This window comes from Triticum urartu, chromosome 2A (genome assembly GCF_056163025.1).
Source record: "Triticum urartu cultivar PI428250 chromosome 2A, HENAU_Tu73, whole genome shotgun sequence".
NCBI lineage: Eukaryota > Viridiplantae > Streptophyta > Magnoliopsida > Poales > Poaceae > Triticum > Triticum urartu.
The window spans coordinates 663,023,067-663,035,633 of NC_141874.1; the positions used below are offsets into that span (position 1 = coordinate 663,023,067).

General features: G+C 46.0%; 1 protein-coding gene across 1 annotated transcript; it reads left to right on the forward strand.

Annotated features, from left to right (window-relative positions):
* The first annotated feature begins 560 nt into the window (after window positions 1–560).
* On the forward strand, window positions 561–1,203 carry LOC147986517 (uncharacterized). The gene has a single exon (XM_087540072.1). The coding sequence runs from the start codon at window positions 708–710 to the stop codon at window positions 936–938; it is 231 nt and encodes a 76-aa protein (XP_087396198.1). The 5' UTR covers window positions 561–707; the 3' UTR covers window positions 939–1,203.
* The last annotated feature ends 11,364 nt before the right edge of the window (window positions 1,204–12,567 follow it).

Sequence of the window (12,567 nt, forward strand, 5' to 3'; positions counted from 1 at the left end):
TAGTATATTGGCGGTGTACGGTTTTTCGGCAGCCGGTAGATATTTTTTTGGCAGAACAGCCGATGTTAATATGTTTCTTAAGAAAAACAGATGTAGACATGACAATTTTCGAATTATATAAATGCAGTATTATCTTGAACTACTGGTGCCTGGCACGTGCATTTTTTGTCCATTTCTCAGTACTCATGACTAGTAGATTATTTTCAAACGAGATACACTAGCGGTTTGTCTAAAAATTTAAATCAGTGCTGCTAGCAGCAGCTACTTTACCACATGGTCCATGTGGTAAGCAAACTATAAAAAAAAGCAGCTGTTACTTTTTTTAGACAACTTTTTTAGGGGTTCTTTTAGGGTTTTTTAGACAACTAGCAGCTGCTACTGTAGCGTGTACTCCTCTACTAGAACTGGAGGGCCGCACATGGGCTAAGCCGCCCGTGGGTTGCCCACACTCGACCAGGTAAAAACCCAAATGGGCACCAACACCAAGCCTGTCGCTGCCGCACGCGCAAGCGCAGCGGTCCGCGCACGGTCCTGCCTGCGCCCTCGTCCCCTCCTCCGCTATATAACGGGGCCTGGCATGCCATCCCCGGCACCGGCCACTCAAAATCCCCAGACTTTCCAGACCCAAAATCCCACCTCCCTCCTCCGATCCCCCTCTTCTTCCACTCGTTCCGTTTCTTGCGACCGAGGGGATCGTCGATCGATCGATGGCAACAATGGGCGTGGGCGGAGCGGTGAAGATGATGATCGGGGCGAAGGAGGAGCGGGTGGTGGGCACGGGCAAGGCGCCCGGCGCGTGCCCGTCCTGCGGCGGCCCGGTGGTGGCGACCGACGTGGAGAGCGAGCGGCGCATCCTGTGTCTCCCGCTGTGCCTCAAGAACAAGCGCAAGTACTCTTGCACCAGGTGCTTCCGCCGCCTCGTCACCGTCTACAGCTAGCTCGGGCTTCTTCTATTACCGATCCATCCATGGTGACGTACGGAGGGAATCAGATAATCCGCTCGAGTTCTTTGGTTCTTCTCGGCCCTAGAGTAGCTTGCTAGCCTGGCTAATGTAATGTAATGGTGATTCTGTGTTGATTCCTCTAGTTTCCTAGTAGCTAATTTGGTGAAGCGCTGGAAAACTGGCACTCTGCTGTATCTTGCAGTAAGCTCTCTGTCAATGGTTCCGCTTTAATGCACCGGCCTGTATTGGAAATCTCTAATGCGCTTCCTTCATTAAGATGGTACAATTAACGTACTGATGGGACCATCATGGACACGCAGATACGCAAAAGTACATTGGCCCGTCTCCATCGATCCCCAAAGCCTCGATCACTGCAGTGATGCACAGCTACGGAATCACTGTCGCTGCATGCATGTATTGTGCTGATCACTACTGTACATAGTAGCAGCCACAAATCGACGGCGACGCCAGCCTTTGGCCGGTGTGCATGCTCCCACAACCACAAGCCACAGCAACCGGCCGGCCGTCCGTCCGTTGGTTACCTGTTCCTTTCGCGGGTATCCCGTACGCCGTACGACTAAGGCCAATTCCAACGCACAATCCCATCCGGCCCGGACGTATTCGTTTTGGTTCAAACGAACAGACGGCATGGCCCGACGCTCGACCCCATCTTTAATTGTCCATTTGCTATCCGGCCCGTCCCATTTTTGACGTAAACTTACACCCGATTTACGTCCAGACGGACAACGAACGGACGCCCATGCGCCCGTCCCACGTCCACCTCGAACCCGCATGATAGCCGCCCACCTACCTCCTACCGCCCGCATTTACGGCACATGCTCTTTCGATCCCACCTGGCAACCACCCGGCCAAGCAGTTGTTGTCCTTTTTAATGTGGAAGCCATGGACGGGTGAGTCCACACTTTCACACCCGGTGACATTTGCTCCCTCAAAACCCGATACTCATCAAACTCTAGCTCCGGCCGCCTCCTCTCCTCCACCTCGCCGCCAGCACCATGGGCTGACATTGGATCCCCGGCCGCAAGGGGAAGCACGACCACGAGGCCGGTTCGTCTTCCGGCTGTCGCAGCCGCTCCAGCCCTTCTCCTCCACCACTCTCCATCTGCATTCCACATCTCCCCGCCGGCGGCCCAACCTTGGCAGCGGTCATACATCAAGGTCGACATATGCCAGAGGTACAGGGAGACAGGCACGCCGCTCCCGTCGAGCGATGTGCACCTCCCAAACAACTGGCATCTGTCGGCCGACCACGTGCCTGTGCCCCCGGTCCTGGTGAGCAGGTGCGCTCACCACGAGGAGATCCAACACCGCCGCGGGTGTTGCCTGGCTGGCCTGTCAATGACCGCAGGTATGCCCTAGATTCACCTCTATGGGACACTTGATTCCACGATGAGCACGACCTGCGGCTGTAGTTGTATTTTACCAGCCGTCCTTAGAGATTGCCGCAGGCACGCGCTCTCAGCTCGCCCCAACCATGCGGGCGTGCACATGTTCACGGCCTGACGCCCAGCCCTTCCCCTTGGCCGTCCCTGCCACCACCACCTTCGATGATCGACGAGGAGGAGGCCGAGTTCATCTGGCTCGTGCTGGAGGACTCCGTCTGCACCCACGACGAGGCCCAGTGGGAGGGCCTCGAACATATGATGGCCCTCTCCGCGGCTGGCGACGTCGCCATCCGAGAGCTCGACGCTGTCGTCAAGGAGGGAGTCATGGCGGACATGCAGGAGGACGTGTCGGTGGAGGGCAGTCTTGGTCGTGGACGGAGACGATGTCATGCACGCCAGAGTATGTGTCCGTGCCGCCTGTCTGGGTGGGTGCCGACACGTGGTCACCGTCGCACCACGGCCAAAGGTTGTGCAGCGGCCTCCGCATGCGCCTCCGGCCAGGCAGGAGCCGTGAGCCCACCTCTGGCAGCCGCCACCGTACATCGACCTCACCTGGGACGACGAGGAGGAGGACGATGGGGTGTGAAGATGGCGGCATCGAGGGCGACCACAGCGACGGCGTCATCATGTCTATTTTATGTTTTTTAATTTGAAGTTAAGTTTAATGTAAGGCCAGGACTAGTTTAAACGGTTTAAATATTATCAGACTGTTTAATTAAGTTTATTCACATGATTTTAAATGTGTGGCCGGTTTTCTTTTTCGGCAAGCCGGACAAAATAAGATGCGGCCGCCGGTAAGGTGCCTTAGTAGGCAGACGGTCAAAACTGGACACGTTTTTTCATTCAAACGAACAAAATCCGAACAAATCAAACGTTATTTAGGGTCGTGAGTTGGAATTTACTTAAAATCCCCACGATCCGACGGGCAGACGGACGCGTCGATCTGCGCATCAGTCGTCCGGCCAATCTGAGCGCGCAAACACGTCGAGAGAGTGCCGTCTGCCGTGATCTGATCTCTGGATTGTATTGAGTTCCGGGCAGGAACCAGGATTGCGTTCAGGGATTAGTTACGATTATCCTCCGGAAGGGGAATGTTTGCGCGTGCAAACCATGCGATGCGCGTTCGGGTATCGGCGTCGTCTAACCAGAGATCGCCACGCCACACCCGCACACGCAAAACACGATTTACATTCAAGAGACTCGCCGGCGAGCCTGCATGTCCACGCACCACGGACGAAGAGGGGAAGGGTAGGCAGAGAAAAATGAAGGCAGATCGGCAAGTTTGGCCAGCACGTGTGCGCGCAAAGAAAATGAGGACGTGGATAGCGACATAATCAGTGGCGAATCTAGCACAGAAATGAAGGGTAGACTCAAAGCAAGTTTCTAGGTCTAATTAGCAATGCATTGCAATTATTGGATGTAAAACACCTTGGTATAAATGGCAAGTATAGTATATTTAGTTGAAATAGGATTTTTAGAGGATAGGCTTCAGCCTATTGAAGCCCCCTGGTAGAATCGCCACTGGACATAGTGATATGCAGATTCACGTGACGCGTGGCGGCGGCTCACGCAAGGAAATTGCGCCGCAGGAGGTAGTATAGACACCACCGGTCGAGCTGCTAGGTTGTGCATTCGTACAGCTACAGGCGTTTCTGCACATATCGATGCTCGTGTTACGTACTAGTACGTACGTATCTGCTCGTGTCGATGTTACTGTCTACTCCCTCCGTCCGAAAATACTTATCCTCAAAAATAGATAAAATGGATATATCTATAACTAGAATAAGTCTAAATACAACTATTTCAATGAAAGTATTTTCGAACGGAGGGAGTAGTACTACACTATTTGTGGATGTCGATCTTGCTACTATGGTGTAGCTACAGAAGCAGGCAACGAAGGCCCGTTGTGATTGTGAAACAGAGAAAAGAACACAGGGGATGCGATGCGTACCAGTACTGTTGAGTGCGTGGATACCAGATCAGGAAGCTGCTGATTGGCTTGACCATGACCGAGTGGAACCAACTCATCCCAAAAACATAGCCACGGCTGTCAGAGAGGACGTCGCTCTTCGAAAATGCCGAAAACGGAAAGCTAAAGACTGGAGGCTGGGGTCACCGGCATGCATGCGTCGTTGAGTCTACTTATTTAGGGAAACACTTTCACGGGCATGGAAGATTCGTACTAATTTCCCATCAGAATTTGTTTTGAAACAAGGCAAAAGACTCGTCATTTTTATTAATTGACAAGAAAGTTTAGACAAGAGCCACAAAATGGTAAAAAAAAAATGAAAGACTACTCTTGAGACATAAGTGCATTCAGGTTTTTGGCTCCCGCCAACGCCTAAAGATTAACCTCCTCTTTTCTCTTGGCAACAACGCCCACCAGAATAAGCTTGTACATTAAAAAAAATTCATCACCACACAATCACATCCATGACAATATCCATCACCAGTTCACCACCCACACGTGCATATGGATAATAGAGAAAAGATTTTAGGTTGTCACCAGCATGCAAATTTGAGGTCGATACCATATTAGCATAACTTTTGAGTCGACCTTAAATCGTGCATCATTTGTTGTGCTTGCAAGTTGGGTTCAGATAGCATCATCTCCTGCCCACCGAACATGCTATACAATTTCGAATTAATTTGATTTTAGGTGGAAAGGCGCAGCTTGAAACATGATGTGGCTTCTCTCCGTCAATTAGCAATGGAAACCGTGGCATAGATAATTATTTTTCTTGTGCCTTCTTTAGTATAAGAGTGTTCCTTGCACCTGGATGCTCTAATCACGAACTATAACTGCTATTTAAATGAACCTGATGATATCTTGTTTACAATGTGTCAACCTTAGCCAGAAAAAAAAATGCTTGCCAAACAAACATAGGAGCACAATGTGACAAAGGAAAGAGGTGTTCCTATTTATGTGATTTTGGCTTTGGCTTTTATAAGCCAAAATCAAATAAATATGTGCTTATTCGGCTTATAAGGCAAAACCCAAAAGCTAGAGTTAATCCTAGCCAAACACCCACATAGTATCTTTCTGATTTTGTCCTCTTAATTGCGCCCTGAACTTAGCAATGTTCGGACAATGTTGGATAGAGCCATAATATTTTCACGGCACATTTTTCATTGCCTAACCGTGCAAACTAGGCGCTCACAATGAGGAAAGAACATGTCACTTTTGATCTCACTTGGGTGAGCGAACACTAAGTCATACCATCAAACATTCAATTGTTTTGTTAAAACACCATTGCAATAATTTTTTGGCAGTTCAAAGAAAGTTGTGAGGAAAAATCTTCCCACATAATTACATGCGACATATAAGCCAACTTGTGTAATAATTTTAAGAAGTACGTAATATGTTGTTTTGTAGTTTGCAAGGTGAACGATAGGTTGTTCTTTGGGCTTTAGCTTTTCTCTCTCTTTTTCCTTTCCCCTTGTATATTGTTTATTAAAGAAAAACTACAGTAGAACAATTGTTCTACGGTGTGCGGCTCGAAAAATGGGTGAAACATATGCACTTACACAATGACGTCAATACACATGCAACTTATGCAAAATAAACTCGAGATAAGTTGCAGTATAAAATGTTTAAATATGTCATGTTACCCAACTAAATCTTACTGTCACTGGTGTTCAGTATAGCACTTCACGGTCCCCTTGCTCCTAGCCTCACCGGTGCTCAATCTCCATGATCCTGGGTACCTGCAGGGATGAAAAATCGCGAACAAGACAAGAGATACTTCATGAAACAATTTTATTTCACACATATACGAGACATTGTGTCAAAGACATCCATTAACCCCTTCACAAAATATCTGGGGTTGCAAGGCTCATGCCTCACCCCATACCTTACCGATCTACTCACACATAGAGATCAGATCACGGGAAGAAAACATTGAAGAACACATCTTGTGATTGATTGACTGCAATATGTCTTACAATGGATGCCTTGTGCGATACACAATTACAAGTATGAACGAGATGAGCGAGCACTATGGTGGTGGAGATGGCTATGGAGGTGAAAATGACTGCGGTTAGAGTTTGTGGATGAAGATGATGATGAACATGTTCTGGTTGTGCTCGACGCTCCTCCTTCTCTCATTCTATTGACATTTCGACTGGTGTTAGTGTCAAAACCGACAGACCTCAGGGTAGGGGGTCCTGAGTTGTGGATTTCGGGCCAAAGGTAATAGGAACGGAGGAGACAATGTTACCCAGGTTCGGGCCCTCTTGATGGAAGTAAAACCCTATGTCCTTCTCTTGTTAATATTTATGAAGATGTATCGAGTACAGAGCTGATCTACCTCGAGATTGTAATGTGTGGTCTAACTCTGGGGCTAGGCGAATGATTTTTGCGTTGATGTCCTCTCTGAAGGAAATATGCCCTAGAGGCAATAATAAAGTTGTTATTTATATTTCCTTATATCATGATAAATATTTATTATTCATGCTAGAATTGTATTAACCGGAAACTTGATACATGTGTGGATACATAGACAAAATAGAGTGTCCCTAGTATGCCTCTACTTGACTAGCTCGTTAATCAAAGATGGTTTAGTTTCCTAGCCATATACATGTGTTGTCATTTGATGAATGGGATCACATCATTAGAGAATGATGTGATGGACAAGACCCATCCGTTAGCTTAGCATAATGATCATTAAGTTTTATTGCTATTGTTTTCTTCATGACTTATACATATTCCTTTGACTATGAGATTATGCAACTCTCGAATACCGGAGGAACATCTTGTGTGCTATCAAATGTCACAACGTAACTGAGTTATTATAAAGATGCTCTACAGGTGTCTCCGATGTTGTTTGTTGAGTTGGCGTTGATCGAGATTAGGATTTGTCACTCTGTGTATTAGAGAGGTATCTCTGGGCCCTTTCGGTAATGCACATCATAATGAGCCTTGCAAGCAATGTGTCTAATGAGTTAGCCACGAGATGATGTATTACGGAATGAGTAAAGAGACTTTCCGGTGACGAGATTGAACTAGGTATGATGATACCGACGATCGAATCTCGGGCAAGTAACATAGCGATGACAAAGGGAACAATGTATGTTGTTGTGGGGTTTGACTGATAAAGATCTTCGTAGAATATGTAGGAGCCGATATGAGCATCCAGGTTCCGCTATTGGTTATTGACCGGAGATGTGTCTCGGTCATGTCTACATAGTTCTCGAACCCGTAGGGTCCGCACGCTTAACGTTCGATGACGATTTATATTATGAGTTATGTGATTTGATGATCGAAGGTTGGCCAGAGTCCTGGATGAGATCACGGACATGACGAGGAGTCTCGAAATGGTCGAGACATAAAGATTCATAAATTGGAAGGTTACATTCGGACACCTGAATGGTTCTGGTCGTTTCGGATGAGTTTCGGAGTACCCCCCGGAAGTTATTGGGCCTCATGGGCCTAGTGGTAGAAGAGAGGAGGCAGGCCAGGGATGAAGGAAATATGCCCAAGAGGCAATAACAAAGTTATTATTTATTTCCTTATATCATGATAAATGTTTATTATTCATGCTAGAATTGTAATAACCGGAAACATAATACATGTGTGAATACATAGACAAACAGATTGTCATTAGTATGCCTCTACTTGACTAGCCCGTTGATCAAAGATGGTTATGTTTCCTGACCATAGACATGAGTTTTCATTTGATTAACTGGGTCACATCATTAGGAGAATGATGTGATTGACTTGACCCATTCCGTTAGCTTAGCACTTGATCGTTTAGTATGTTGCTATTGCTTTCTTCATGACTTATACATGTTCCTATAACTATGAGATTATGCAACTCCCGTTTACCGGAGGAACACTTTGTGTGCTACCAAACGTCACAACATAACTGGGTGATTATAAAGGTGCTCTACAGGTGTCTCCAAAGGTACTTGTTGGGTTGGCGTATTTCGAGATTAGGATTTGTCACTCCGATTGTCGGAGAGGTATCTCTGGGCCCTCTCGGTAATGCACATCACTTAAGCCTTGCAAGCATTGCAACTAATGAGTTAGTTGAAGGATAGTGTATTACAGAACGAGTAAAGAGACTTACCGGTAACTATATTGAACTAGGTATTGAGATACCGACGATCGAATCTCGGGCAAGTAACATACCGATGACAAAGGGAACAACGTATGTTGTTATGCGGTCTGACCGATAAAGATCTTCGTAGAATATGTAGGAGCCAATATGAGCATCCAGGTTCCGCTATTGGTTATTGACCGGAGACGTGTCTCGATCATGTCTACATAGTTCTCCAACCCGTAGGGTCCGCACGCTTAAAGTTCGGTGACGATTGCAATTAGGGTTTTTGTGTTTTGATGTACCAAAGGTTTTTCGAAGTCCCGGATGTGATCACAGACATAACGAGGAGTCTCGAAATGGTCGAGACATAAAGATTGATATATTGGAAGCCTATATTTGGATATCGGAAACGTTCCGGGTGAAATCAGGATTTTACCGGAGCACCGGGGGGTTACCGGAACCCCCCCGGGGTTAATGGGCCTACATGGGCCCTAAGGGAGAAGAGGAGGGCCGGCCAGGGCAGGCCGCACGCCCCCTCCCCCCTAGTCCGAATAGGACAAGGAAGGGGGGCGGCGCGCCCCTTTCCTCTTTCCCCCTTCCCCTTTCCCTCTCCAACAAGGCAAGAGGGGGGAGTCCTACTCCCGGTGGGAGTAGGACTCCTCTAGGCGCACCCCTAGGGCCGGCCGCACCTCCCCCTCTCCCTCCTTTATATACGGGGGCAAGGGGGCACCCCATTACACACAAGTTGATCTTCGTGATCGTTCCTTAGCCGTGTGCGGTGCCCCCTTCCACCATATTCCACCTCGGTCATATCGTAGCGGTGCTTAGGCGAAGCCCTGCGTCGGTAGAACATCATCACCGTCATCACGCCGTCATGCTAACAAAACTCTCCCTCAACACTCGGCTTGATCGGAGCTCGAGGGACGTCACCGAGTTGAACGTGTGCAGAACTCAGAGGTGCCGTACGTTCGGTACTTGGATCGGTCGGATCGGGAAGACGTACGACTACTTCCTCTACGTTGTGTCAACGCTTCCGTTGCCGGTGTACGAGGGTACATAGACAACACTCTCCCCTCTTGTTGCTATGCATCACCATGATCTTGCGTGTGCGTAGGGAAATTTTTGAAATTACTACGTTCCCCAACAGTGGCATCCGAGCTAGGTTTTATGCGTTGATGTTATGCACGAGTAGAACACAAGTGAGTTGTGGGCGATATAAGTCATACTGCTTATCAGCATGTCATACTTTGGTTCGGCGGTATTGTTGGATGAAGTGGCCCGGACCGACATTACGCGTACGCTTACGCGAGACTGGTTCTACCGACGTGCTTTGCACACAGGTGGCTGGCGGGTGTCAGTTTCTCCAACTTTAGTTGAACCGAGTGTGGCTACTCCCGGTCCTTGCGAAGGTTAAAACAACACCAACTTGACAAACTATCGTTGTGGTTTTGATGCATAGGTAAGAATGGTTCTTGCTCAGCCCGTACCAGCCACGTAAAACTTGCAACAACAAAGTAGAGGACGTCTAACTTGTTTTTGCAGGGCATGTTGTGATGTGATATGGTCAAGACATGATGAGATATAAGTTGTTGTATAAGATGATCATGTTTTGTTGAAGTTATCGGCAACTGGCAGAAACCTTATGGTTGTCTCTTTATTACATAAGATACAAGAGCCAAATAATTGCTTTACTTTATCGCTATGCGATAGCAATAGTTGCAAGAGCAATAGTTGGCGAGACAACCATGTGACGACACATTGATATAGATCAAGATGATGGAGATCATGGTGTCATGCCGGTGACGATGGAGATCATGACGATGCTTTGGAGATAGAGATCAAAGGCACAAGATGATGATGGCCATATCATGTCACATATTTTGATTGCATGTGATGTTTATCTTTTATACATCTTACTTTGCTTAGTTATGACGGTAGCATTATAAGATGATCTCTCACTAAATTTCAAGATAAAAGTGTTCTCCCTGAGTATGCACCGTTGCCAAAGTTCGTCATGCCCAGACACCATGTGATGATCGGGTGTGATAAGCTCTACGTCCATCTACAACGGGTGCAAGCCAGTTTCGCACACGCAGAAATACTCGGGTTAAACTTGACGAGCCTAGCATATGCATATGCAGATATGGCCTCGGAACACTGGAGACCGAAAGGTCGAGCGTGAATCATATAGTAGATATGATCAACATAATGATGTTCACCATTGAAAACTACTCCATTTCACGTGATGATCGGTTATGGTTTAGTTGATATGGATCACGTGATCACTTAGATGATTAGAGGGATGTCTATCTAAGTGGGAGTTCTTAAGTAATATGATTAATTGAACTATAATTTATCATGAACTTAGTCCTGGTAGTATTAGCATATCTATGTTGTAGATCAATAGCTCGCGTTTAGCTCCTCTGTTTTATTTTTGATATGTTCCTAGAGAAAACTAAGTTGAAAAATGTTAGTAGCAATGATGCGGATTGGATCCGTGATCTGAGGATTATCCTCATTGCTGCATAGAAGAATTATGTCCTTGATGCACCGCTAGGTGACAAGCCTATTGCAGGAGCAGATGCAGACGTCATGAACGTTTGGCTAGCTCAATATGATGACTACTTGATAGTTTCGTGCACCATGCATAATGGCTTAGAATCGGGACTTCAAAGATGTTTTGAATGTCATGGACCATATCAGATGTTCCAGGAGTTGAAGTTAATATTTCAAGCAAATACCCGAGTTGAGAGATATGAAGTCTCCAACAAGTTCTATAGCTAAAAAGATGGAGGAGAATAGCTCAAGCAGTGAGCATGTGCTCAGATTGTCTGGGTATTACAATTGCTTGAATCAAGTGGGAGTTAATCTTCCAGATAAGATAGTGATTGACAGAATTCTCTAGTCACCATCACCAAGTTAGTAGAACTTCGTGATGAACTATGATATGCAAGGGATAACAGAAACGATTCCCAAGCTCTTCGTAATGCTGAAATCAACGAAGGTAGAAATCAAGAAAAATATCAAGTGTTGATGGTAGACAAGACCACTAGTTTCAAGAAAAGGGCAAAGGGAAGAAGGGGAACTTCAAGAAGAATGGCAAGCAAGTTGCTGCTCAAGTGAAGAAGCCCAAGTCTGGTCCTAAGCCTGAGACTAAGTGCTTCTACTGCAAAGGGACTGGTCACTGGAAGCGGAACTGCCCCAAGTATTTGGCGGATAAGAAGGATGGCAAAGTGAACAATGGTATATTTGATATACAGATTATTGATGTGTATTTTACTAGTGTTCGTAGCAACCCCTCGGTATTTGATACTGGTTCAGTTGCTAAGAGTAGTAACTTGAAACGGGACTTACAGAATGAACAGAGACTAGTTAAGGGTGAAGTGACGATGTGTGTTGGAAGTGGTTCCAAGATTGATATGATCATGATCGCACACTCCCTATACTTTCAGGATTAGTGTTGAACCAAAATAAGTTTTATTTGGTGTTTGCGTTGAGCATGAATATGATTTGATCATGTTTATTGCAATACGGTTATTCATTTAAGTTAGAGAATAAATTGTTGTTCTGTTTACATGAATAAAACCTTATATGGTTACACACCCAATGAAAATGGTTCGTTGGATCTCGATCGTAGTGATACACATATTCATAATATTGAAACCAAAAGATGCAAAGTTAATAATGATAGTGCAACTTATTTGTGGCACTGCCGTTTAGGTCATATTGGTGTAAAGCGCATGAAGAAACTCCATGCTGATGGACTTTTGGAATCACTTGATGCTTGCGAACCATGCCTCATGGGCAAGATGACTAAGACTCCGTTCTCTGGAACAATGGAACGAGCAACAGATTTGTTAGAAATCATACATACTGATGTATGTGGTCCGATGAATATTGAGGCTCGCGGCAGGTATCATTATTTTCCGATCTTCACAGATGATTTGAGCAGATATGAGTATATCTACTTGATGAAACACAAGTCTGAAACATTTGAAAAGTTCAATGAATTTCAGAGTAAAGTGGAGAATCATTGTAACAAAAATAAAAAGTTTCTATGATATGATCATAGAAGTAAAATATTTGAGTTACGAGTTTGGCCTTCAGTCAAAACAATGTGAAATAGTTTCACTACTCACGCCACCTGGAACACCACAGTGTAATGGTGTGTCC

Bases quoted from the DNA above. Each gene is read 5' to 3' on its own strand.
- LOC147986517 (XM_087540072.1), top strand. From the start codon at position 708: ATGGCAACAATGGGCGTGGGCGGAGCGGTGAAGATGATGATCGGGGCG.